Raw genomic sequence first — 27211 nt, 5'->3', positions numbered from 1 at the left:
CCGAGAGGTTCCGATCGCGATGATTGTTTACAAGTTGTCATGCACTGGAGATTAATGATACTGACAGTCAATAAAAGGTACGTAAAACTGTAGCTAGACAGTGTTTGTGTCCATGTAAACATAAATATATGCAACATGTTTTCAAGTTCTTGGTGGTTACCATATTTCTAACGTTTTTGTAAGTTAATAATGGTCAATATAGACAGCTAAAGAAATCGTTCATTTATATGTAGGTCAGTTTAAAACGTGTATCTGTTTATCAACAGTTTAAACAGTGTACATGTAATGAATGGAACAACTGAGTGGCGAAAATATGTTTTATTGGAAAATAACTGTTTTTAGCCTCCTGTGATTTTAGTAATGAATGGCAGCTAGGCTGCTATAGCTGCCAATCATTACCAAGCATTGCTAGAATGCTGATTACACCAGAGAAATCAATGTACAAGCAGACTGAATCTACAGCTGAAGCAGCTAGCTGTGACTTTTTATGACAAAAACAATTTAATTGTACGCTGAGTGCTCAATCTGAATGTGTCTGCACTCTGCATCATCACAACAACGCAATTACATATGTAATCAATGTATTAATTTACAGAATTTGAATATTAACTGATGTTTCCTTAATTGAAAAAAATATTGACAGTACCCATGCAAATAATTTAAGATTCATTCAAGGTTTGGTGATATGTTCAGATCATGCGGGTATTTTTTACAGAGCATGTTGAAATGACCTGAGACATGACGACACCTAGAAGACAGTTTTCCAGATCGTTGGCAAACAACAGGTGGGTGAAGGTGTGGAGAAGATGGCAGAGGAAGGATGTGATTATCGTGAACGAGAACCACCGGCGCTACAGGGCACTGGAATGCATCAGGGAAGGAATCAAAGACATGTTTGAGAAACATCCAGAACTAGGTGTCAAGGTAAGGATCATGAGTTATTTTTCAGTTGTATTAAACTATAGGTAGGGTCTACGTATATTGTAATAGGAGAGGAAGGTACATGTAATTAGTGGCTGGACTTGGAATCAGACCTGAGAATTTTCTCGTCAGAAGATCTACCACTCAGGTGCCAAAATTCAAAAATTCAAAATTTCTCTGACTTTTTTGGCATCATATTTAATTATTTTTCCGACCTTCAGTTCTTGAGATTTGATGTTTACAATCCAAAGTAAGATTTTTCGGCTCTAATATTGCAAAGGATATACAGTAGAGCACTTGAAAAATATCTTCGTGTTGTGTTTGAAATATGAAATTTTGCATATGAGTTGTCAAAAAACTATTTCATTGTATGTCAAAAAGTGCAAATTGAATCTACTTTAATCAATAAAAATTTCATCAAAATTTGATAAAAATTAACCCTTTTAAACATAAGCCTTGTTTTTAATGAAATATATCGGGAAAAAAGAAAAGTTGACATACTTTTGGCACGTTAGTGGGTGCATTCGAGAGTAGGAGTTGGTGTTAAATATACATCTTGCTATATGTCAACTAAGATTCAGTGACAGATTACTCGTTTCAATCACTGAAAAAAACCAAATGTTCGGGCATTTATTGTGGCAATATTTGAGATGACACCCATAGTCTTTATAGCCTCAACTAGCTGCTACACTCTTTCCTCTTTGATTTGATTTGAACTGTTCATTTTCTTGTAGGATAACTTGACGGAAGAAGATTTTTGCCATATACACAGTAAAACAATCAAGACTAGTCAAGGAAAGGTAAATAAATACTGAATAAGCTTCATTATGTACTGTTGTATTTGTTGAGTTTTAAGTACGTATATTTCTTTGGGGCTGCCCATATATCTATCACTAATGAAATTTTAATTAATAAGTCATCATTGAGCTCATTTTAGTAATCAATTATTTTGTAATGTCAAAAATTGAAAAATTCACAAAAAACTATTTGAAATTTCAAATGCAATTTTTTTTTTTTTACAGAAATTCAAGTTTCGGAGCTATGCCAGTTCCGTGTTTGCGTGCATCAGGAGAGCAGTGTCGGTCTCAGACCACACCTTTTTGTCGTCAGTAGCTCCAGATGACCTGGAGTATATGGAGTTTGTAAGCAACTCCAGAAGTGGGCAGGATTTCTTCCTCAGGTAATTTGGTCTATTTAATTTAAAGGGGAATAACTTTAAATTTGACCATGTTTACCTAGGTAAGAAACACAAAACACAATATCTTGATGGGTTTTTTTTTTTTTAAATTATTGACCCTATAGGCCATTTTCTTTAATTTCTATAATTTTTGTAAAATTCTTTTCTGCATAACCGGGTATATGATTATTGTACAGTATGATAATGGATTTATAACTGTTTAGATAGCTAAAATATAGCTGCTCTGATGATTTAAATAGTAGTTTATTGAATAGCCTTTTAACATTTTATGGTCTTCTTTTTTTTTTTCAAATTGATAAGTTTTTTTGAAAAGTATTATGATTTGCTATTTTTTAAAATTGATTGATTCATTTGGTTTGCAGTCATGATCAGCAGTTCATCCTGAAAACAGACAAGAAGTACTACTTGGAATTTTTCATGTCCATTCTTGGGTAATAAAAAGGAAAAACAGCTAGGTCTTTTTTGTTCAGATCCTGTTGTGCCATATTCCATCCATAAACAGCATGTAACATGTAACACTAAATCGAGTTGACTTGCATTGTTTTTTATCCACTGGTTTTAAAATTATTAATTATTGTAACTCTTTGTCCTTTGAAAAAATTCTTCAACCAAATTTTCTCAAGACCTATATAGCACATAAAAAGTATAGCAATTAATTCAAAACTGGGGGTGCCGCTAGGGGACATGTATATTGCTTATGCAGTTCTCTCAGATTGAAAGAGGCATTTCATTTATTTTTTCTTACATTACAGAGACTATCTAATGCATTTCCAGAACTACCCTCATTCTCTGATTGTCAAATTCTTAGGACTCTTTTCTGTGAATGTGTCTGGTCAACCCAAGGTAGGATTCTCTTTTAAAACACACAGAATGGAAAACAAGAGGGATTTGTGGGGTTAGACCCCTGTTTGGAATTTACAAGGCTGTCTAATGGAGTACAGAGTAATTAATATTAATTTTGTTTGTTGCGTGACGCATCCCCCCAAAAAAATTCTGGAAGTGTGCGTGCATATAGAATATTGTTATGTTCCAATAACTAGAGTTTAATTGATTATATGCTCCTGAAGGTATATACACTCTTTAAGCTTGGCATGCATATTCAATGCAACTATAAAAGATTTATGTCTTTGTAAATGTACTCAGATGAAAGTGTAAATGATTATTTGTCAATGATTCATTGATTTACACAACTTTTAATTAACCCAAATGAGGATTGCAAAACATTTACCATAAAAATCATTCTGAATCAATATTTTACAATTGAATATTTTATCTAAATAAAAAAAATTGGGTAACTTCATTGTTATTGTAAATTAAAATTACTTTTGCAAATATCGCTGTAAACTGACTTGAAATGATTCGTTTCTATGGAGACGCATGGTAGTTTACATTCTAATGGATATAAGCTGAGGATTCCATCCCTAGCTTTTTGCTAAAAAATCTTTATACCACTATTTAAGCCACGCAGGTTATCGAACCTGGTGGTAATTCCGCAAATAATTTTGGACTTTAAATACTAAGAAACTGTGTTTCTTAAAACATTTTTTACAAAACTCTTTTTCAGACTAGTATTTTAATAAATAATTTTTTGTTAGAATTCTTATAAACACTATTTAAATTTATGATAAGTTAAAATAATTGTTAAAAATAATAGGGCGTTTTGTTGATATTTTACAAGAAATCACGTTCAGAATATAAAAAATCAAAATGCATAAGGGAGGTAATATTGCATGCAAGCAAATTGCATAATCAATAATGTTGAAACTACTAGAGTACTGATTTAATCGATTTTATTTTTTATCCACCATGTCTTATCTAATTATCTCATGAACGTATGAATGTTTAATTCCATATATTTCAGATGTATTTTCTGGTGATGCAAAATGTATTTTTCCCTGTTGAGAGAATTGAATCCAGATTTGATTTAAAGGGTTGTCTTGGTGGAAGATATCAAAAAGTATGTGGGTTTTTTTTTAGAATAATAAATTGTAGAGTTTTTCAGTTGCAAATCAAAGTGTAAATTGAGGTATAATGCAGATACATGTATTGTGATAATCTTTATTGCTAAATTATTCTGAATCAACCTTTATTAATTAACATATTGATCACATATTTTGCTTTTTTCATAGCCCTACCCAGAGGAGAAAGGAGTTTTGCATGTTTTAAAGGATCAGAATTTTTACAATGATAGCATTGACCTAGGTGATTTAATTTATTAGCAATTTTTTAAAAACTTTTATTGAAAAGTTTCTATATTACTAATTTGATTTAATGATAAAAATATTAAGTTTTTGTAGAGCTAATATGCATGTACTATATTCCTCTTTCTAAAAAAATTCAAAGATCTTTAATTTTTCACAATATTATCAAAATTCCAGTAGACAGAAATAAATTTAAATATTTTTAGCTGGATTAGGATTTTAACATAGTAATATCAACTCCAATAAAAACTAGATTTTCTAAATCATTTTGTAAGCATAGGAATGGTAGCAATACCAAGTCAGAACATCTATATACTTATAGATTGAAAAAAGGTCATTGTACATTTCAGGAAATCAGCGGGACTGGTTCCTACGACAACTACGCCATGACGTGAGTTTCCTGCGAGATCTGGGTGTACAAGACTACAGTCTTCTTCTGGGTCGCCACGAACTCCACAAAGACGACCAACAGAAGACATTTGTAGACCTTGTGGACAGAATGAGAAAGTATGTTAGCTTCTTTGCTATTCGTCCTATAAAGGGATCCTCGACACCCCTTGACTTCTTCTTTTTTATGACAGTACGTCACAACATTGGGATTTTAACGCATTGTGAAACCGTTTATACTGCCGTCATAAGTTGTCTATCTCTGTGGCGCAAAGGGTGTAGTTTTGAGTTCGAATACTGCATGGACTTTGTAAAATTCAAAAAGTTGATTTTTTCCCCAAAATTGATTTTTTTTTTTCAGTCATTGTTAAGCTAGAAATCCAGATCTTTAAATAATTTAGAATAATTGGCATGTATGCAGAACTTTTTCCAGGTGTGTGGAGGACCCTTCAGAGATATTGATTATCTTATTTCTCATTTAACAAGCTGCGGTGCTTGAATGATTCTTTGCCATCTAATTTTTGTTATTCAATTTTTAAATAAAGTATACAATGTCAGAATACAGAGAGAGAGAGAGAGAGAGAGAGAGAGAGAGAGAGAGAGAGGGGGAGACCCAGACAGATTTTATGAATTATTTAGTTTGAAGTGTAAATTTGCACCTTTGATTAAAATTAAGGACCTAACATCTGTTATTTCATTATTTCTTTAAGTTAAATTAAATATCTCTCTCTCAAATAATCACTTAGATTTATTTTTCATTCAGGTCATACGCTAAACGCAAATCATCGTCCATATTGGACAAGGCTCGTGTGCTTAGTAATCAAGTTCACCATGCAGACGTCATAGAAGAGGAAGAAGGAGAACCCCCAACGCAAACTCAGGAAGAGGCTGGAGATAAAGGATTCACCGCCAGTAAACGCTGCTCAACCTTCACCAGCTTAGGAAGTCTCTTGGGTTCAACTTCCACCAAACTGGAAGATTCGGCCAATAGGAGGTTGCTTCTTTCAGAGTGCAAGAACCCGTTGCATGTCATCGACGGAACTCATTCAAGATATTATATGGGCATCATCGATTTCTTTACGCAATACGAGTGCAAACAACAGGTTGCTCGTGTCCTGAAAGTCTGCAAGAACTGTACGAGTGACCATTCCACTGTGCCACCCGATATCTACGCAGAGCGATTTCTGAGGTTTATTGAGGAGAGAACATTATAGATTTAACACAAGTGTTATGTAATAGTTTACTCACTTTTGAAATTATTGTCTGTTAGTTAGTGAAGAAAATTTTGCTAACACCAGTATTTTTTAGACCACCATGTTTGAGAGATATTCTTATTTTTAAACCTTGCGTACATAATGTAATCCAACTTTTATTTGAGTGTGAGAAATTTTCACAATTAAGGTACGCAAGAGCCTTTAAAATTTTTTTTTGCAAATATATCTTTTCCAAAGCCAGTCCTTAAATGTTCATTAACAACTTTCTGATTTAATCTTTGCTTTCAAAAAATTCAACGTTTAATATTTAGCAACTTGCTAATGCATCATTTATATCTAGTGCAGGTACATGTATTTGGAACCCGAGTGGGGTTTCTTTGCTGAACTTACTGTTGAAGAACCCGAGTGTTTTTTAATTCAACTTTTCAATTTTTTGAAGAAAATTATTTAAAAAAAATTTATTTCTGTAATTTTACCAGTATACTCATTGTTTTGTGATATCAGTAATGCTACTGACATGTATTTTAGTGCTAAGATTTTTACACTTGCGCTGTAAATAAATCATTTTAAATAGGTATGCATTTTAATTTAGTCCTTTTTCTTTTTTGAGATTTTAAGTTGGTTTTGCATAATAAAATTCAGGATAAATCAAAAGATCTGATTAATTTTTGAAATGAAGTGCAATATTTAGGTTTATTTGCATTTTTTTTTTAAATTTAAAATCCAAGTTTGAAGCAATACGACAAACTAGCCACAGGTCTGTAGCTCGATCCAGGTCTAAAAAATTCAGATAGACAACCTGGATCCTAGGTCATCTATCCGAATTTTTTCAGACCGGGATCGAGTGACAGACCTGCAGCTATGACACAAACATGACAATACTAATTAGATGTATAGAAATCAACAATATTAAACTTATAATATTGAAGAGATAGATTTTGATTATTTCCTATACTTGTGCGACATTAACCCGTAGGTGGATTTGAAGTGAATGCTGTAGTTTTTGCTGTTGCATATTGATTTATAATGACGTGTAAAGACTCTCTTTATTAATAAGACTTGCAAACCTGATTTTTTTTTTCCTAGAAAAAGATTAAAATGCATAAACTGTACAGTTTTTCCTTATAAAAATGATAGCAAATAATCACATGTTGTAGTATGAAGAAAAAAACAGTCATTTCTTTTAAGGTCTTGAATATTTTTTTTACCGGGTACATGTTTTACAATTTGAATTTATGTTCTCTCAAACAAATCAATGTTTTCTTTTTGGGCTTAGTTGCTCCACATTTTACATATTTCAACTGGTTTTTATTTTATATGTATTAAATATCCTCTTAATGAAGTTTAGTCCATTTTTTAATTTTTTTTTATTAAGGGGGGGGGGTGGGGGGGTGGGGGGTGTAATTTTTGTCCATTTAGAGATAAAAGTATTAGAACAGTAGAACCCAATGTATCTTGTAAGTGTTTGTCTGTCCCCACTCTGTCTGAAAGATACAGACTACATAATCAAGGTACAGAATACACATCCTTTGAAGATACATTATCATAGTTGGTAGAAACATTTTTAAAAAAACATCGGATCCTTTTGCAGAAAAACTGATTTCTGTGTTTCTATTTCTTTATCAATTTCATAGGCTTTCATGATTAAATGTTAATATCAATTATATTTACCTCCTCTCCAAAAGCACTTTTAACTGTGCTTAAATACATGTACATGTACTTTGTTATTTTATTTACATCAATGCAAGGAGATAAATTACTGATTTTATAGTTCTAGGGTCTTCACAGCACACTAGTATTCGGAGATGTATAAAATAGCACAAAACAATGTCAAAATCAATTTTACACATTTTATTCCTTGAAGAGACCAATATTTTTGATTATCTGATTGAATAAATACATGTAAAGTATAATTTTCCCCCTTTTACAAATAAGTTAGTACAAAATTCTTCCCACTGTTTGAGCCTGCCATTTCAAATGAAATCAAACTGGACACATTAGCAGAACCTGTTGAAAGCTCTGGCTAATAAATTACAGGTTACAATGTATTGCACACAAAAATAAGTCTGATATTTATACATGAACAGGAAGACAACACTGTAATTATGACAAGAGTGGGTGTTACATTATTTCAACAAAAATATACATTCTTCAAATCTGTATAATGTTAATGCACATGAAAAAAAATAAATAACCAATGATGTTTTAAAATTGATCAATGCCATTGGTCCCTTATAATGAACATGACAAATGATTGAAGTGTTTTTGTTATTTGGTGGCAAGTGAACTGTCGTTTGAAGAAAAAAATATACACAGATCCTCAACACAACATGCAGAAAAACAACATAAAAATAACATGTCAATCATTGGCACATTGGGTCAAATCACCAAAGCAAGCTTCAGAGATTCGGGTTTGAACCAGTTCATTCTGGTTCAAGTCACATGAGATGAGCAATCGTCTGCTGCATGGCTTCATATTACATATATCAACCATTTCTCATAATATACCGGTAAGCACAAGTTATGATATCGGGCAGTGACCTATACATGTACTTGCATTTTCTCATTATGAGTGTCAAATTGCAGGTATTTTTCTTCTAATACGGTAACTTCCTGTAAATCAAACGCACTACACTGTGTACTTGTCCTGTCACAGTCAGAACACAAGGTGATACAAATGCTGCTATCATCAGACGATGTCCACATTTGAACACTGTATTGTTATCACACGACCGACCTTCGATTACTTGTCTTTACACACGGGAGGGTCACCACTGTATCCCCGTTTCCTCCGGCTGTCTTCCTGTTTCTCGGTCATCCCGTACTGTAGCAGGTTCTTCTCAAAGTTTCCACGGGCATGCACCATCACTTTGGTAGTCTTTTTTACTGCAAAGTTAGAAATAAACGTGTCACAAAAGTTGTTACCATGAAAGGCTTATTGCAGTGTTTAAATTGTTTTTAGGTGTGTGGGCACATTGGATTTTTTTCCCCTTTATTATCATGCTTTGCTAACATTTGTCTTATCAAAAATATATAATAGATTTGCGAACATTTGTCTTATGAAAAATATATAATTGATTTGCTAACATTTGTCTTAAAGTTTAAGATATTTAATCTAATATTATTTAAGAGGAAAGAGTTTAAGAGAAGAAAAAAAGAGATTCAGCTACTCTATATCTCTCTAATTATTTATGGAAATTTTAAAAAGTGTGATATGATGAGAATATCATGTGTTCTGAAAAAGCTTATAAAAAACAGTGCTAAAAATAGATGTTTTGTGTCAAATGATATAGAGGAAAATGGGGATACATGTCATTCATGGAACAGATTGAATAGATGACCCATCAAAATGTGTGTTCAAGCTGATGATTCTAGAAGCCACACACAAAAAAAGTAACTTAGTATGTACATGATATTAGAAATTAGTTTTAATGAAATCCATAAAAAATCAGAAAACAATTTATAAGATTAAGAAGCTAGAAATTTTGATAAAGATAAAAATTCAGAATTTGATGATGTTTAGTTTTGATGATAAAAATAAAATGGTGATGGGTGAACACACAGAAGAAAAACCAAGCGAGCAGAGATTTATCAACCAACCATGCTGTGCCGCCCGGAACCATGGCCAAGTTAAACTGACCAGTGGTCAATACACTCGTCAGTAACTTGTCGTCTGCAAAACGTCAATGCATGCATAATACAGAAAGAAATCATGAACTTCGAAAAAAAAAAATTTTCTATGACTTTAAAAGTTTGATTTCTATCTTTTTTCTATTAAAAGTGGAGATAACTCTATCTCCTGCCACATATTTCCTGTCTCAATTTCAGTGTTTCATTTAAACAAATTGGAAAGCTTAACTTTTTTTTTTTCATTCAGCTACCATTATTCAATAAGGAAAATTTTCTCTTTATCTGGTCTTAAACTGTATTAAAAAAGAGAATTTTCTTTTCAAAATTAAGAACAAAATCTCAATTTCTTGCTTAGGGCAGAGATAACAGAAGACGGTTCATAATTAGCATATGCCTCTCATGAATAACTTTTCATGCTTTTAGAACTGAACTTGGTGATAAAACAAGACCATCATGCCACTACCCCTCCCCCTTCCTGTCATGCCACGCCCCTCCTACTCACATTGTCTGTAGATGAAGTCCTCCATGTTCTGTTTCTGCTGATTGGTGGCGTGAAGTCTCTCCTCCGCACTCTGTACAAACTGGCTCAGGAATGAGTACTTGGACTTGATGGCCAATAACTCATTCTTCAGAGATTCATTCTGCAGTAAAGATTTTTATTTAGCATTATTTCTCACACCAAAAAAGTTTTTGATAGTTTACGAAATTTTACTTGCAGAGCAGATGCTACTGAATAACTTTATAAAAATTTGAAGAATCCTGTCTCAAAAAGTAGCTCATACTACATGTACGGATGCTTTATATTTTGTTCAAATACTTGGTCATTGAGTCATTAATTATTTTGTCTTTAAAATTTAGGCAATTAAAATTTTGGAGCCAATATTTACAAAATATAAAACACATGGTAAAACAAAGAGGCATAATAGACGCAAAATGTTTAATATTCTACCTCAAACAGGAGCTTGGACTCGACGCCCTCTTTGGGGAGGGAGCTGGTCCAGAAACAGCTAAGAAGGGACTTCTCCTCGTTCAGACAGATCCTCAGGTTCTCCACACTGAGGGACAGCTCCTTCAGGGTGCTGTATTCCATGTTCTACAAAGCAATAGAAAGTGAGTCAGAATGGGAATTAAAATACAATACATGGCAATACTTTTAAAGTTCTTATGATTGGAATCCATAATTTTCAGAGAATTCAGGCCATTTTTCGAAATCATACAGTACGCGTCTTTAATGAGAATACAGTAACTTATCAAATAATGTTTTTTACATAACAGATGCACGGCCCATATCAACATTTCTACATGCACTAGTGTTCAATACCATAGAACCATAACAAATGGATTTGAATGATGCAGTACCGGTAAACCTCAAATAAGGCAATACATATGGTACAGTATGTCTATGAATATGATAACCTGGCAAGCCATAAAAGTAAGGATATAGCATACTCATATACAAACATGCAAAAATAGATGGACACATACACATACTTCTAAAACTTTAAAAACCACATACTGGCATAGTAAATCAGTATTTACTCACTTTTACAGAATTTGGGCTCTTTTATACACCCAATACATGTATGTGAAGGCATTGATAGGAAAGAGCTTTTTAAATAAATATACATGTTATCAAATGGCTTTAGGGAGAGTTTATAACCAGTAAATGATCTACAGGATTTTAAAGTCACTTCTAAAATAATCAATTTTTTACATACTACACGGAAAATAAATAACATGACACCAGATGCCCCTGACTAAAAGCATGCTACTTGTATTATGCAACTTTTAAGGCATTACTTGTTTTTTTTTATTGTATAAATGTAAAATAAATCATTATACATGTATGTACTCATTCTGAACCAATACATAATGCATCTTGCATAATTCGGATCATGCAAAAATAATTAGTTGCTGTATAGACAAATTAATAAATAAATCATAGGTTTCAGGGTGATTATGATGCTTGAATACCAATAGCCAATTTACCTTGATGAACTGAAAAAAGGTGAGCAATGATTCAATTAATCATGATTTCAAATGGCATTCTTATAAAACAGAGCTAGTCACCTTTTAAACAGGACTTGACAAAAGAATTAAATGTGAAGACATTAACACCATTAACCTGCATTGACTTGAAGGCAATACCTCCACCACTGACAATAAATATAAATGGTAAAAAAAACACACACATGATGTGAGCGATTTATGAATAGACTTACCTCTCTTGGGGACATGTTTCGGAATATCTTCAGTCGTTCCTGAATGCGTGCCTCCATCCCTTTCAGTACGACAGAAGTCTCCCCACACTCCTTCTTCAGCTTCTCATAATCGTCCAGTTTTCCGATGGCAAACAAAGTCCGCAGATCTGAATCCACCCGATGAGAAGTCATTTCTGTGGTGGAAATAGAATTCAAAATGATTTCAATTATGTGTTCAATATTTTCACAATACAAAACTATATCAGAGTTTTGGCATAAGTCATGCATCAGTAAATCTTGATTTCAAGCAAGACAGTTGAGCAAAGCATATGAATCTTTTTCATTTTCTAAAATCATTATCATTAATTTTCATGATGTATTATTGTATAACATATTATTGTATAACATAAGGCTATAATGAAATTTTCCTTTTTTCTACTCTTGGCAATTTCTGCTACATTTTACCAGAATATATAACCATTATGTTGACATTTTTTAAATGATGATAAGCTATTATCTTACCAGCCACAAGACATGGTGGGTCGTCAACATGGTAGGAGAGGTTTCCATCAGAGTGGTGGAGTTTGGTGGACATCACACTCAGGTCGACCCTGTCAAGTGTTCCACCAGGACTGGACTTACTCTTCATGGCCTGCAAGGGGTTATCAGCCGTCAGCGGCCAGGTGGAAATTCCGAATCCAGGTTTCCCAAAATTTGATGAAGTACCTGCGTTGACCATAGAGCAAGATTTTATGCAAATACTGGAGCTATTTTTAAAATTAAAAAAGGTAAAAAATGCTATAAGTACTTTTTTTTTTTTGAAAAGTTTCATACCTGAAGCACAGTCACTGATACAGGAATCCTGGGACACGCTGTTCATAGAGTCGTGATCAGCAGTGCCCCTCATGATTTCCACTGATTCATGGCGGACTTTGAATCCACCTGACATCTGCTCCGTACTCGGCAGTCCGTCAGGTGCATCTGTACCTAAAATATAAATGAGTCTTTACTGAAATTCAGCTCCATGAAATGCCTGAAATCATTTATATATATATTGATCCCTCAGACAAAACTGTAGTAAGGTATGAACAGTACTTGAAACAATTTAAAAATCAAATGGTGTCATTGCTTCGCAAGGTTAGCCAATAAACAGCTGAGAGGAATTAAAGTAAGGCATGTACTTTACATGAGAAAAGGAACAAATAAGCGAGTGACCCAACAGATTTACAGGTTTAGACAATAGAGAGTGGAGAGGAGTTTACCCTGTGAGGTGACGGGGCTTGGGTCCTTGGCGTAGTACACGTTGGTCATGGAAACTCTCTGTCGCTGGTTCTTGGCCACCAGGTGTTCCTCCAGCTTCTTCCTCAGCTCGTTGTTCGTGTCTATACACCTCTCCAGCTGACTTCTAAGATGGCGGATCTCCGTCAGGAATTCCCTCATGTCAAAGCCACCGCTTTTCCCATCTCCATTGCTCCAGCCTACCACAAAATACAGTATACAGATAATAAGATGTAAAGAGAAATTATAATATCAACTCAAAATGGATCACTCAGAAACAGCATTTCTTCATACTGGTACATATATTACCCGTTTCTATGTGTCAGTAATCAAATTAAAATTAACAATGATATGTCAATCACAAAAGCTTCACAGAGGCTTGATTATACAAAAATTGCTTTTATCACAGTCTAGACATGTCTCCTTGACTCAATTTATCTAACGATCTAAAGACATAGAGAAGAGGAGGTTTGTCTGGAACATCTTACCTTGATTTTCTGTGTTCTCCAGCTTTTCATACACACTCAATTCTAGTTTAAGGGTCTTATTCAAATCTTTGTTTTCCTGGACTTGATCTCTCAATGTTCTCATCTCCTCCTTCAATCTGAAATAATACACAGGGTTTTCTTTTATATTGACTAACATGAACAGTCATTGTAGAGATTATATGTAGAACACATTTAACAGAAATCTTTCTTTTGAAAATCTTCAAAATAAACATACAAATTTATTTGTTTGTAAACTGACACAAAAAGAATACACATAAAATTAACAATGTAACAAAAAATTGCAACCAAAAACTATTGAAATATTGCAAAAATTATGTCTAGATGTATCATGTATGATGTAGCCTTTAGTTCTACTGTGACAGCGAACTCACCTTTTGATCTCCTTAGCTGATTTCTTCAGATTGTCGTCCAGCCGGTCTCGGATCTGCTGCAGCTTGTAGTTGGTCTTGTCCTTCTCGGTCAGCCATTGCTCTTGCTGCCTCATCTTCTTGTTCTGGGAGCTGACTGTTTTCTCCAGCCTCTCCATCTGCTCTCTCAGGCCCTGGGCCTCCTTCCTCCATTGCTCTGCTGACTCCTCATCTGTGGTGGTGGTGGCAACCCTCTGTAGCTGCTGAAGTTTGGCGGTGGTGCTCTCTAGCTCCTCCTCCAGCGAGCGGTAAGTCTGGTCTTTCTGGTTGATCAGCTCTCGCTGCTTGTCTATCTGGAGGTCCTGCTGATGTAGAAGCTCATACTGCTTTTCCAGTGTTGACTCTTTCACAGATAATTTATCCTGTACCTTTATGAAAAGAAAAATTAAATTTATCAATACAAATTACATTTCATATCAAACATACAAATTTGAGTAACATCACATCAACCACAAGAAATATTACTTTAATTTACTTTTTTTACAAAAAAAAAATCTTTAGAATTTAGAAGGTTGAATACATCACTACTGCAATAAGTAAAGACACTAATTGTTGATCTGTACTGACCTGAGCAAGCTTTACAGACCTGAGCGAGCTGTACTGACCTGAGCGAGCTGTACTGACCTGAGCAGGCTGTACAGACCTGAGCGAGCTTTACTGACCTGAGCAAGCTGTACAGACCTGAGAGAGCTGTACAGACCTGAGCGAGCTGTACCCTCCTGAGCGAGCTGTACTGACCTGAGCGAGCTGTACAGACCTGAGCGAGCTGTACTGACCTGAGCGAGCTGTACAGACCTGAGCGAGCTGTACTGACCTGAGCGAGTTGTACAGACCTGAGCGAGCTGTACAGACCTGAGCGAGCTGTACTGACCTGAGCGAGCTGTACAGACCTGAGCGAGCTGTACTGACCTGAGCGAGCTGTACAGACCTGAGTGAGCTGTAGCTCCTGTTTCTGGATGACCTCGTACTGCTCCTTCAGCTTGGACTCCTGTTGATGCAGACTCTCCACCTGCAGCTCCAGCTTGTCCCTCAGCTGTCGCATCGTCTCATCCTGCTTCTCGATCCGCCTCTGCTGTACCACCAACGTCTGCTGATTGGACAGCTTCAGCTCCTCCTTCTCCTTCAGGATTTCGTTGATTTTCTCGTCTTTTCCCGTGATGACTGTTTTGGAATCGTGGATGATCCTTTCTTTTTCTCGGATGATGGTGATTTTCTCTGTGATGCAGTTTTCCTTCTCTCGTAACTGAGCCTTTAGTTTGTCGATGGCTCTCTGAAGTTCGTTGATGTGTGCTTGGTGTTGGGTGTACATGTAAACATTAGTGGTGTTATCTGTTAAAAACAAAGATAAAAAATCTCACTACCGTAAGTATACAGATCAAAAGAATATCCATTAATTGAATAACTTACACCTAATGCACTTTTTAGATTACTGCAAACAAAAAGTTTAAAAGTGCATTGTTAAAATCATGCCTCGCATTGACAACTTTTACATTTCTTAAAAGTTATGTCCCTTTGTCAGTGTTCTATTATATTTAGCATCTACTATTACTTACCTGTAAACACACCTATTTAAATCCTTTAAGCATGATTAACTATTCTATGCCATTCTTTTTTTTAAAGAGAATTCTGTAAAACATACTTGATGTATGGGACTCCTCCATGTCCTGCTGTAGTTTCTGGCTCAGCTTCTCGCTGTCTTTGAGCGATTTCTCCAGCTTGATCCTCAGAGCCCGGATTTCTGACAGATGTTCTCTCAACAGATCACTGTCATCTGTCGATTTTCGAGGAGACTTCCTCGGGGAACTCTTTATCCCCACTGACGAACACAAATTTTCATAAGCCTCAAGTTCATCCTTCAGAGTCTTATTCAAGTCCTCCATCACATTTAGGCGGGATTTCAGTTGATGAACCTCTTCTGTTTGAACAGCCGCACTCCTGTTCATGAAACTTGAACGCTGTGTCACACGAGTGTCGTCCAGCTCACTGAATTTACTGACATCCTCGTAGAAGTCTTTATTTTCTAAGAACGACATTTCACCATGTCCATTCATAGAAAGACTTTGCTCAAACATGTCTCTATCGGCAAACCTTGCATTACCATATAAACGCTCATCCGAACAAAAACCAAACATCCCGTAAGGAACATTATCCTTCCTTCCTGAATCCACTTTATCCATGTCTCGGATACGGTCTCTCCGGGAATGCACAGACCCCTGCGTATGAGTCGAAGTCACCGTGGTGTCCTGCACTTCGATGTCTTCAGAGGACCTTCGGGAACTCTGAGTCATACCACTGCCGTGCCTGACTTTCTCTATGGATGTGTCCTGCTCCCCTGCCAGTCTGTTGGAGGTCTGGGAGGAGGGGGACAGGCTGTCTCTCAGGAATCCCTCCCTGGGCCCTTGCCGACCACTCTCAAAGACGTTTCCGTCAGCAGCACTGGTGCCTGACGTGGATGAACCCTTTCCACAATCCTGCCAGATTAACAACTGTCTCTGGGCGACCAGTAGGTTGGTGTTAAGTCGACCGATGAAGGATTTCTTCTCTTCTAGTTCTTCCTTCAATGATTTGATTTCTGCTTCCTTGGACTCCAATTCTTCTGCAAGCCTAAAAATCACAGCAAAATATTAAGTAACAAATTCCAGTAATTGCAGGTTTTACTATGAATTGAGTTTTTTTCCTATTTAGTTTGTTTACTTAAGGTGTATAAAATTCCTCACCTTTTTGCTTCTTTCTTGGGTGACTTCACAGGTGAGTGATTGCTCTGGGGAGGACAACCTTCATTTCCAGAATCATCACTGTCAGAATCTGTATGTACAAAAACATTAAAGATACAATGTATGTTCATTAAATCAACCTACACATTGATTCAATTACTAATGAAAACTAATGCAATCACATTCACCCAAATTTGCAAGAGCCATAAGAAGGCATCAATCCAATCCAAGGACTTCACTATATCTTAAATGTTCTTATCTATTAAATCACATTGCTTCAAAAATACTGATTTACTGAAAAGCTTAATTTAACTTCGTCAATGTTAAAATGTACCTAGGATGTGAGACAGTGACTTGGCCACTTTTCTGGTCTGCTGGACTTTCTGCTTGATGCTGGCATACTGTCCCTCCCCATCTCTCAGCCCCTCAAGAACTCCACTTAGATCCCCAAGCCATTGGTTCAACTGCACACAGGAGTTCTGGGAATCACATAACCTTCTCCTCAGACCAGCTATTTCGTCTCTCTGCAGTTCCAGCACCTCCTGCATTGATGAGCCCTGGTATGACTTCAGTTGCTTTTCCAGGGAGTCAATGGCCTCTCTGCTCTGTCCCAGCTGGGTTTTGAGCTCTGCAATGACTTGCTCCGAGTTCTGCTGGGCTGAGATCTTCTGCTGTAGTTTGGAGTTGTTGTCCTTGGTCTCCTGCAGGTCCTGCTGAAGCACGGATATTCTCTCCTGGAGGTTGACCAGTGTCTGGGAGGGGAGCAGGGTTTCCTCCTGTGACCCCTCACTGCTGTCACTACCCTGCAACACAAAACAGCAATAATGTACTATTCCGTCAGCCATTACAGGTTATAGTTCATATCCCCAGCACCCTTTCAGAATGTTTAAAAACAAGTCATACTTGTTGCTTCATTAATTCAAAGCTCTATGTAATCTTTGTCATAAAAGAATAAAACATAATTCAGCTCACTAATTTTTTTCTGTATAAAAGAATTGTTTTAATAAATCTTAGTCTCTTACATGTCTGCTTTGTCCATTAGGTTGGTTAATGTCGATAGAATGGAGGTGCTCAATGGACATTGCTCTTTTTCGGACAGGGATTTTGGAGGCAGTTGCCATGGCAGCAGCAAGATTGGTCTCGCTATGAGATCGGCTGACACATGGACTTTTGGCCACTAGGCCGTGCTCCTGGAGAATGGCCTTGTAGTGCTTCATCTTCTGTGTTTGTATTCTAACCGTACCCTCTGTGGCCTCTAGTTTAGCCTCCAGGTCACTGATTCTATTTTTAGACTCGGATAACATTTCTCTTAGGATTTCAGGTTTTTTTAGATGTAGTTGATCTCCATTCATGGGATGGCCTGGTTTGTGGGGTCGAGGTATTTGACTCGAGTTCTTTTTATTCTGGCATTTCAAGTCCAATGATTTCGGTCCCAAAGCTGGAATCAAGCCACTCCAAGCCACAGTTTGACTGTGTTTATCAAATTTTCCCCTTTGCATTCTCAAAGAATTATTTATCTGTTCTTGCAAACAAGATACCTTCTCCATCGCATTTTGATAATCGTTCTTCAATTTCACATTTTCTCTTTGAAGATCAAACACATTTGGCAGTTCAGAATATTTACATGGACTGTTCTCCTCTAAACCAAACTTCTTTCTCAACACTTTCAAATCACTCTCTACTGCAGACAACTTGCTCTGCAAACTCTGAACCTCCATTCTGAGATGGGGAACACTGTTAAAATCATCCTCATTCTTTCCTGGAATTTCCCGAGCATTCACTCTCTGCGACAGATTCAACCTCTCCTGAAGCTCCTCCTTCTCGTGTGAAGAGATATCGAGCTGCTTCTGGATTTGTCGGATGTAGCGCCTCAGCATAGGAGCACTCATGTCTGACAAGGTCTGCCGATTCAGAGGAACGTCAAACTCCGGCGAGGATGAGGAACTAGTACTGGAGGACATGCTCCAGCGATTCTCGCTCCGTGGGGATGTCTGCACCCCCTCGTGCAGCATGTCGTGGTCCCTGTGGTTGTACTGGATGTCGTACAGTTGAGCCAGCAGGGTGTTGTTCTCATGCTTCTTCTGCTCTAGTTCTCTCTTCAGTCCATCCAGGTCAGAGGTCAACTCACTCACCATTCCAGTCGTGTAATCTATGAACAAAAACCCGACGACAAAAAATTATTGTCATGTTAAGTAACAGAAACTATGGACTCTTTTGCATGAAATTGTCATTATAATCATACCTTTAAAGTCCTAAAGCAAAAAAAGGAAATCTTTCAATCCCTGATTTTTACTTTCCAGAGATTTATTCAGATATTTCCTCTGTCAAAAGCTAAATATCCAGAAAAGTGGCCTAACTAAAAGCCCATCTGCTCCGATTAAAAGGTCAGTGGTGTTTAAGTTTCTCTTATCCCTCTCCTAACAAACTAATTATTCCTATATAGAGAGAGCAGGAGAGATAAATACTTATCACTGTGTTGTACTTTAAACAATTTCTTTTTTCTACTTTAAATCCTCTTATTTGTTGGAGTGATAAGTCGTTCATGTAATATTCTCCAATATTTCTTTAAATGCATGTATCATAGCAATAATCTGTTTAAAATGCTACCCCCTCCTCCCCTCCACATAACTATGCAAGTTCTATACAGTTTTACATATTCTTCATAAATTTTATCTCAATATCAAATTTATTTTCTTTGTCAGTTTTTGTCAATTTAAAGTCCGACTTTTCCAAGATTCGTTAGCATTTACTAGGTTTTGTATTAATGGATTAATCTTATCACTGTTTATGGTCAACAAATTCTGAAAAACCACCAGTCACTAAGAATAAATGTAGGTGTCAATTAAGTGTAATCTGAAAGTGGTGGGTTAAATAGGCAAACGGTTTTTTAATGCTCTTTTCATTTTTAAGTGGCCACTTGTTAAAAATATCACAATAATTTAAAAGAAACATTTTAAAAATCCTTGAACATTAATGATGAGGCAAATTAAAACCTTTTCTTGTCTTCTTAAAATATATCTATGTTGCAAGTAAATATTTACATATAAAGTGACAAAATGATCTATAAAATATTTTTTTTTAATTAACTCTTAAAGCTGCATAGTTTTACATATCATTAAAAAATAATAAAAAATCTCAAGATTACAGGGTAATTAAAAAAAACTTGTGTTTACTATAATAAACATATTACACTGAAAAATATTCTCATTTCCCATTTCTTTAAAAGAACTAGTTTTGGAAAAAAAAAAAAAAAAAAAAAAAAAAAAAAAGGAACAATGCCTAAACTAAACCAACATTTTTCAATAAATTGTTATTAGCCTATCATAATGCAAGCTGAATGAAGACAAGAAAGACTTACCATCACTGAACTTCCTTTTATACATTATGTACTGCTGTTGCAAGTTGGTTGTCATCTTGTTGTTCTTATCCAGAACGGTCTCCAATTCTTTTCGCAAATCTTGCACTTTTTTCAACTCTGTCTCCAAATCATTATCAAAAGCACTGAAAAAAGGCAAACTGGAAAATAAGTTTGCATTAAAAGAAAATGAAGAAAATTCTGGCCACTAATAGGACCCTTCTGAGTTTATTAAATGCACAAATTGCTTTCTATAATACTAAAACCCCAGCAATCTTTGAGTACTCTTTAAACTGCTCTCCGATTGGCTGATATAAATACACACTGACCTGAGAACTTCGGACCAGTAGCATATTAGACAGCCGAACGCCTGGTACCTTCATTTTTCAAAGAGAGCCTTGATCATTAACAAGATGATCTTATAAACTGCCACAATATTAGTCTAGCACTGGACTGCACCATTGTTCTGAAGATGACGTGCATGAATTTGTTTAGCTTAAAATCAAGCCATTAAAACTGACCAAAGCCATTAAACACTTAAAAACTGTACACCGAATTGTCCGTGTCTGATCGCTCAGAAGAATCTCTTCGCTTGCTTTAACCCCCATAATGCAATATGATAGGATTAAAATGCAATAAAATAATGATTCAAAAATCCTTATTTTGCTAATGCCATTAACCTTAATCTTTAGTCACATCAACCACAATGGTAATGTACAAACAAGGCTACTTGTTCATGATGATATGAATAATATTTACAAAGACCTTAAAATAATACAATTCAAAAAGGGGGAATACTTTTTCAATGCATTAACTTTCCTTCCCTCCAAAATACAGACTGTCTTTTAAAATCTCAACAAATAAAAATATCAATTATCTTTCCATCCATTTTTATTGTAAAAAACATAAAAATCTAATACCCATCTAGTCTCATAAAATTCAATTATAATTTGTCCATTTAATATTTCATAATTTTACATGAGCTTTGCATATTTATTAAATTTTCTACACATTCAATTAAGATTATCGATGAAATTTATGAAACTGAGGATTTACTAGAAAGAAAAACTGAAGTTTGCAATCAGTGCACGTCAACAAAAAGCAGGATTACTCTAAATGCAATTTCATGGCCACATGTGCCATGAACTTTGCAGACACATCAAATTTTCTACACATTACATTAAGTTTATGCATTAAATTCTTCTAAACAATACACTAATGAAAGTAAAAATATTTCCTCTGCAAAATCATTTTGGGGGGGGGGGGGGGGGGAGAGGGAGATTTTTTTAATCTTTGTCAGTATTATGTTTAGAATTCAGTGAGTTTGAAAGTAATACATTTCATCATAATGTTCAACTTAATAACAAGGTGTCACGGAGTTCATGTGATATACTGTAAAACGAGAAAATATGGCGCACTACAAATTTTAGCGCCTTTGGCGCAAATGCCTCTGAGCGCTAAAATTAATAGTGCGCCAACGATTTTCCATATGTAGTAAATTTCTTCAAGATGCAAAACAATAACGTCAGTCCATTTTTAATGCTATATAGAAGTGATCGTCGATCAGAAGCCGTCGATTCTGTTTGTTTAAACAATTACACAGGTAAACGGTATGGGTTATCGGGTATAAGTGCCTAAACATGGATTTATTAATTCAATTCTAATTGCTTTTTAATATCTCTCATTAGCACCTTGAAAATTGGGCTTCTCCCCATGCCACTTCCATTTAGCGCCTCGAGGTGAAAATGTGATTAAGCGTGGCGATCGTTAACGCTGACAATACATGATTGATCATAATTTCTTTGATCTCTGATTAGTGGATATAAAGATAACAAGACGATACCTCTTTTTGTGTTATTTTTATGTAAGATTACTGTAAAAAAGATTCGCTCATGGTGATCGAAACTCATGGTAAATGAAGCATTCGATTTTACTTTTAGTTTCAGGACTCTTCTAGTGTTATCCAAGTCGACATGTTAAATTCAATATCCGATAACTCAAATTTGTTTACCAACAAAAATTACACATCATCGCCAATAAATGGAAGTTTTCATATCTATCTACTGACGATTTACACAAAAGTAAGTGTATTGTTCTCAACGACAGTTTACCCTGCATGCGAGATAGAAATCAAAGTCGTTGTGTTCACGTGCTTGAGTGAACACAGAACTGAATTTGGGCGTGATCGTTTATCAAACAAGAACATTTTTTGTATTCTTTTTTAAAGAAAGGTGACGTACGCTAAAATATAATTGCGCCAATCTACTAGCACTTGCGTTTGCGCTAAAATACGTATGCGCCAAATTTCTCGTTTTACAGTAAGTGAGACAGCGTAGGAATCGGCAAATACTACATGAAAGCTAATTTAACCTTGGTTTTAACAATAAGATGAATTTATCTTTGGTCAATTAAATTTGTTGGCAGACCAATGCACACACGTGCATATGTGTAGGCAAAATGTTTTTGAAACAGAGGTTCAGTGAAACCTAAAGACAAATTCCAGAGATCTCATTAGATTATTCAGCAGATTTTAATTAAACTGAAAAGTCGCAATCTGCTGCACTGAAAGCCAATCAGATTAATGTGGAGACATTGTTTGCTGGGAAATAATGTATTATCCCTCTGTTGCTCTTGTTGCACTTGAATGTGCATTAAATGCAGGATCTTATGCTGGCAGGTTTTATCCTGAAGGTATTACATGTACTTTAAATCATAAAAATATTCACTTGAAGGTCGTCAGTTTTCACCTAATAGTATTCTTTATTAAGACAGATCCCAATTACCGGTAATGGTAATTGAAGAGTTCACGATGACAGAAAAAATGTTTATTTTTTACCATGAAAACTGAATACCTGGTATCCTATTGCCATAACTCTTCTCACCCTTGTCCACTGCATTCAATGTTCAAGTTCAATCATTTTGCATTTATTCTCACAAAATTGGACAGACAGACAGTCAGATGGACAGGCCTCTTACATCTGAACACACAAGAGCTAGAGCACCACTAAACAAGAAATTACTTCTGCCAATAGAAACCTGCCCTATTCACACTGCATGTTGTCATAAAGTTTAACTCAAATTCTGTCAATCCATTATCTCAGTGCCAAATTCAGGCTTTTCTTGTTAGCGGGGAATTTGAACCACCTGTTCCAATGGTGTCAATGTCTTCAAAATGCTACCATGAATTGTCTGTACTCTTAAGGGCATTATAATCCACATAACCCCCTGTTTTGATCACTAATATAAAAACAACTATTCTCCACTGACACCTGCTACCATTTTCAAGTGCAAGTTAAATTTGACTTTCTTTGTCCTACAGCAAATTTAATGTGATTTGTTCCTAAGAGTATCCAAACCTGACACTTATCCCGGGAAGCATGTACAAACATAAACTGACTTGATCCTCTAAAACACAAACAGCCCATTCCAAAGATCATTAACACATACTGAGAGGGCTTGTTGGGGATCACACTCAAACACAAAATTACAAATTAATCTTTTGGCTCAGTGTTTTGTTTTTTTTATCATTTGATATATTAAGTAAATATAATGGATAAAAAATCCAAGGATAAACTAAATGTTACCATGACTTGCAAATTTCAATAGTGACTAAGAACAAGGTACAGTATTTTCCCATTTTAAAGTGATTTTATGATATATCACACAAAAATAAACATGTTAACTTTTATTTATACAAGAATACCTTAAATTTAGAAATTAATCTATACACAATTACTGCATTGGACATCATTAAAAGTTCCATTTCATGCATTTTTCTTAAAACTTTTAAGAACAAAGACAACAATTTTTCAGTAGTTTTATGAACAGGAAACTATTTCTGCAGCCATCACCCACAATGATATTCACATTTTAAATCAATTATGGGATTTCACATCAAATACATTCATTTGTTGAGGGTGACAGCGATGGACACATTTTCCTCTTCAAAAAACTATGAGAAAATGTGCCATTTTTTTGTCTTCTTTTTTTTTTTACTACATACAAGAAATATGACATACTGCTGAAGCCATTATTTACTTTAGGGAACAGAATAAGAGAACTGTACACATAACATAACTTTTTATGTTCTACACATGCATGTTCAAGATGGTAGATGCATATTTTCATGAGATTTAAACAACTTACAAATTTTAGAGTATATATTGAAAGAAACTGTACCTGCTTCTTTAACCTGGGTATATGAAGACTTTCTCTGAGAGCTTTGGCACTGAGCTCCATGCAAGTTCATCATTATTAACGGTACCATAAATCGATATTTTTAAAGCATTTAAATAGTTTTGACCATGGAAGTTGTAGAAAGTCAAAGAAAATAAAAGAACGAGAACTACAAAGATCGAAATAAAAAATTTAAAAGGTCAAAGAATTTGTCCACTGCCTTTATTTATTTAAAGTTCTTCAATTTGTACAATGGTCCTTTAAAGTCAGATGAAGAGGTGAACTGATGTAGACAAGTTGCGTTGTGAACATGATACAATACACCTCTGTTAACCAGCTCACCCTCCAGACATAGAGCAATATTATGAAAAAAGCCAGTACCGGTACTTTGTTGAGAATTCAGTGAGTTTGAAAGATAAACAAAAACTGGTCCTCATAAAGTTCAACTCAACAACAAGATGTTACGAGGTTCATCAGACAACATAGAAATCAGCAAATACTATAGGAAAGCTGATTTAACCTTGGTCTTAACAATAAGGATCACAACCAACTTTTTTTGAAGAGGTCACATGAAAATAGTTCAACTAGGGGACTGCTTAGTTGCTTAGTTCATGTTTCTTTCTACATGGCCCTTTGCCCCCTTGGATACTGGTCAAACAGAATGCTAAAGGTGGGCGTAACAAAGGTACACGTAATTACCATTACCCTAAATCCCATCTTAATGTCCAAATCTATAAAAACTGTGGATTTAGCAGAAAAAAAAACTGATTGCACTGTGAACAATAAACCGGATTACTCTAATTGCAATTTCATGGCCACACGTGCCAAAAGTTGCACCATGAACAATAAACGGGATTACTCTAATTGCAATTTCATAGCCACATGTGCCAAAAGTCACGAAATACTCAACCACAAGAAGATAAAAAAGAATTTAAAAGAATTACCACTTGAACAGACTATTCATCTATACATTTAATGACATTGTTCCCCAATGTCAGGTGCAAAAGCTTTTATTGAAAAAAATTGTAATTCACTTGCAAAACAATTCTTATTCCTATTCATATATGCATAACATTTAGTGATGTACCGATACTTGATTAAGTGAAAGCGCATTCCACAAAAAATGCTAAATAGAGTACACAGCCAAATTTTATATGCTTAGAGTAATTAAAAAGGTCATGGAATGTATGATTTCTTAATTATGGGTACACAATTCAAAGCATTGATGGAATACAAACTGAGAACAAATGGTAAACTTTAAAATCCTTGTCCCATATATATATATAAGCTTCAAACTCCCCTATTCCTTATAAAATTTCTTTTGGTGGTAAAGATTACAGTGAGGGTAAAGATTTTTATAAATTCTTGAAATTTTAAACATTCATTATATTGAGACTTGAATTCACAGGTTAATTATTTTTATCCCATATATCAGGCAAAATAAGACTGTATTACAAAGAGCATGATTCAAAATCCCAGAAATTTAAAAATCTATCAAAAAAACTCCTAGCTTGTTCTCATCTGCATGTATTTTTAAAGATGCCATAAAAAACTTACCCATTTATTTTTGGTTCAATTTCATTCAAGTCCTGTATGATTTGTCTTTCCCTTTTGATGGCCTCACTTAACTTCTCTAGCTCTGACAGTTGTTTTTCAAGTGCACTCTTTAACTGAAACATTACATCAAAATAAGCAACGGTAATTTCCTAATACCATCTTTAAATATAAGGGTTTTTTCAAAATTCATTTTCATTTCCAATTTTCTCACTACATCATTCAAACTTAACAAGAAATTTATACTTCATAAAACATGAAAAACAAGGCATTTCAGTCAAAAATAAAATTATTTTCATCCATCATTGAAGAATTGATGATATTTTCTCATAATCATGTTGACAAAACTATGGCCTGACCTTTTGACCTTCATCCTCCGTTTGACCTTGACCCGTCTGTCCAGGGCTGCCCTCGGAGTGATGCTCACACACATTCCGCACCTCTATCTCCACCTTGTGCCTCTCTCCTCCCTGCGTGGGAAATTTCTGTCTATGGTCATACTGTCATCAAAAACAAAACGGGCAAAATTTCAATGTCGAGCAAGACTAAGTCTAAAAGGATTAAAGTAAAAAATAAGGCTTGTGAAATTGCTTAATCAAGTTGAAATAAAATCTTCTGAATCTTCCAGCAGCCTCTCAAAAAAATCATCTAAAAACATATTATACCAGATCTTCTCAAAATTAACTTTCGAATCAATATGAAATCGTTTGCCTTTGAGATTTGATTACTTTAGAAACTAACTTATGGCATCACATTGAACAGTATTCCACGGGGTTTATTCTTCAATTATTTACTTTCTATATATCAAAACCTTTTGTCACTACATTTCGGTACATTTATTTTACTTTTTGACTAATTGAATAATTCTTTACAACCATCTCTCTCTCCTCTTTCTCTCTTTTTATTTCATATATAATACCTTATTACATGTAACTTATATTTTCATTGCATAATTGAATATATACCCGTTTTTACACTGTACTCAGCATGTATTTTCATGTAGTTAATGTGAAACCGACCAGTAAACTCATAAAATGACAGATAACAACTTATTGCCGTGAATTTCCTATACAGATTGAGAGCAAAATGCAATGAATTTTATTTTTTTAGTAAAAGGAAACATCATTTACAATAACTTTTAAGTGAATTTCAATTTATAAACTTTGAAGTCCAACTGATATTTAAGAAGGCCATATGGTCAACAAATTGCCCATCAGATCTAGTATGATTTGTTTAACTGTAAAGTATCATTTATTTATTTACATTGTATTTTTGTTTCAATATTTGAGTATTTTCCTTTATCTTTATATGGAACTCTTCTTCCAAAGAAGATCAATATGGTCTAAAAATGGTCAAAGTCATTCAACCTTTTATATCATTTTATGCCTTCTTTTTTTCTAATCCAGCTGTGTCATAAAGGATAATCCATCTTTTTTTTTTTTAAAAGAAAAAAACGATAATCTATT

The 27211-nt window shown here is 35.0% G+C and overlaps 2 protein-coding genes across 14 annotated transcripts in view; one reads left to right on the top strand and one right to left on the bottom strand.

Annotated features, from left to right (window-relative positions):
* The first annotated feature begins 3 nt into the window (after positions 1–3).
* LOC128157547 (phosphatidylinositol 4-phosphate 5-kinase-like protein 1) lies at positions 4–6502 on the top strand. 2 transcript variants are annotated; one of them, XM_052820179.1, is made up of 10 exons: positions 4–77; positions 716–924; positions 1656–1721; positions 1944–2101; positions 2482–2550; positions 2872–2962; positions 3981–4076; positions 4249–4321; positions 4671–4827; positions 5471–6502. In XM_052820179.1, the coding sequence occupies exons 2-10, from the start codon at positions 739–741 to the stop codon at positions 5919–5921; spliced, it is 1347 nt and encodes a 448-aa protein (XP_052676139.1). In that variant the 5' UTR covers positions 4–77; positions 716–738; the 3' UTR covers positions 5922–6502. The 2 variants fall into 2 exon arrangements, with proteins under 2 accessions (XP_052676139.1, XP_052676140.1); XM_052820180.1 differs by having other exon boundaries at positions 71–178.
* A 1254-nt stretch (positions 6503–7756) lies between these two features.
* LOC128157536 (myomegalin-like) overlaps positions 7757–27211 on the bottom strand; it is a 41745-nt gene continuing 22290 nt past the window's right edge. For 10 of the 12 annotated variants that reach the window (XM_052820125.1, XM_052820132.1, XM_052820130.1 and 7 more), the window contains 17 exons: positions 26105–26245; positions 25749–25861; positions 20019–20161; positions 17683–18809; positions 16995–17463; positions 16664–16751; positions 15586–16550; positions 14875–15275; positions 13911–14314; positions 13519–13634; positions 13015–13230; positions 12587–12739; positions 12275–12478; positions 11774–11946; positions 10501–10644; positions 10054–10192; positions 7757–8807 (listed from right to left, as the gene is read on the bottom strand). In XM_052820125.1, the coding sequence (XP_052676085.1) occupies positions 8665–8807; positions 10054–10192; positions 10501–10644; positions 11774–11946; positions 12275–12478; positions 12587–12739; positions 13015–13230; positions 13519–13634; positions 13911–14314; positions 14875–15275; positions 15586–16550; positions 16664–16751; positions 16995–17463; positions 17683–18809; positions 20019–20161; positions 25749–25861; positions 26105–26245 (5139 nt within the window). In that variant the 3' untranslated portion in view covers positions 7757–8664. Of the gene's footprint in view, positions 8808–9521; positions 9595–10053; positions 10193–10500; positions 10645–11773; positions 11947–12274; positions 12479–12586; positions 12740–13014; positions 13231–13518; positions 13635–13910; positions 14315–14874; positions 15276–15585; positions 16551–16663; positions 16752–16994; positions 17464–17682; positions 18810–20018; positions 20162–25748; positions 25862–26104; positions 26246–27211 lie in introns of all 12 variants that reach the window. The other 2 variants (XM_052820126.1, XM_052820129.1) reach the window with 2 other exon arrangements.

This window comes from Crassostrea angulata, chromosome 7 (genome assembly GCF_025612915.1).
Source record: "Crassostrea angulata isolate pt1a10 chromosome 7, ASM2561291v2, whole genome shotgun sequence".
Taxonomy (NCBI): domain Eukaryota; kingdom Metazoa; phylum Mollusca; class Bivalvia; order Ostreida; family Ostreidae; genus Magallana; species Magallana angulata.
This window is presented reverse-complemented; position numbering and strand designations above follow the sequence as displayed.

Excerpts from the sequence above, each read along its gene's own strand:
- LOC128157547 (XM_052820179.1), top strand. The coding sequence starts at position 739 with ATGACGACACCTAGAAGACAGTTTTCCAGATCGTTGGCAAACAACAGG. Across the intron at positions 4,322-4,670 it reads CAATGATAGCATTGACCTAG|GAAATCAGCGGGACTGGTTC; the intron begins GTGATTTAATTT and ends TGTACATTTCAG. Across the intron at positions 4,828-5,470 it reads CTTGTGGACAGAATGAGAAA|GTCATACGCTAAACGCAAAT; the intron begins GTATGTTAGCTT and ends TTTTTCATTCAG.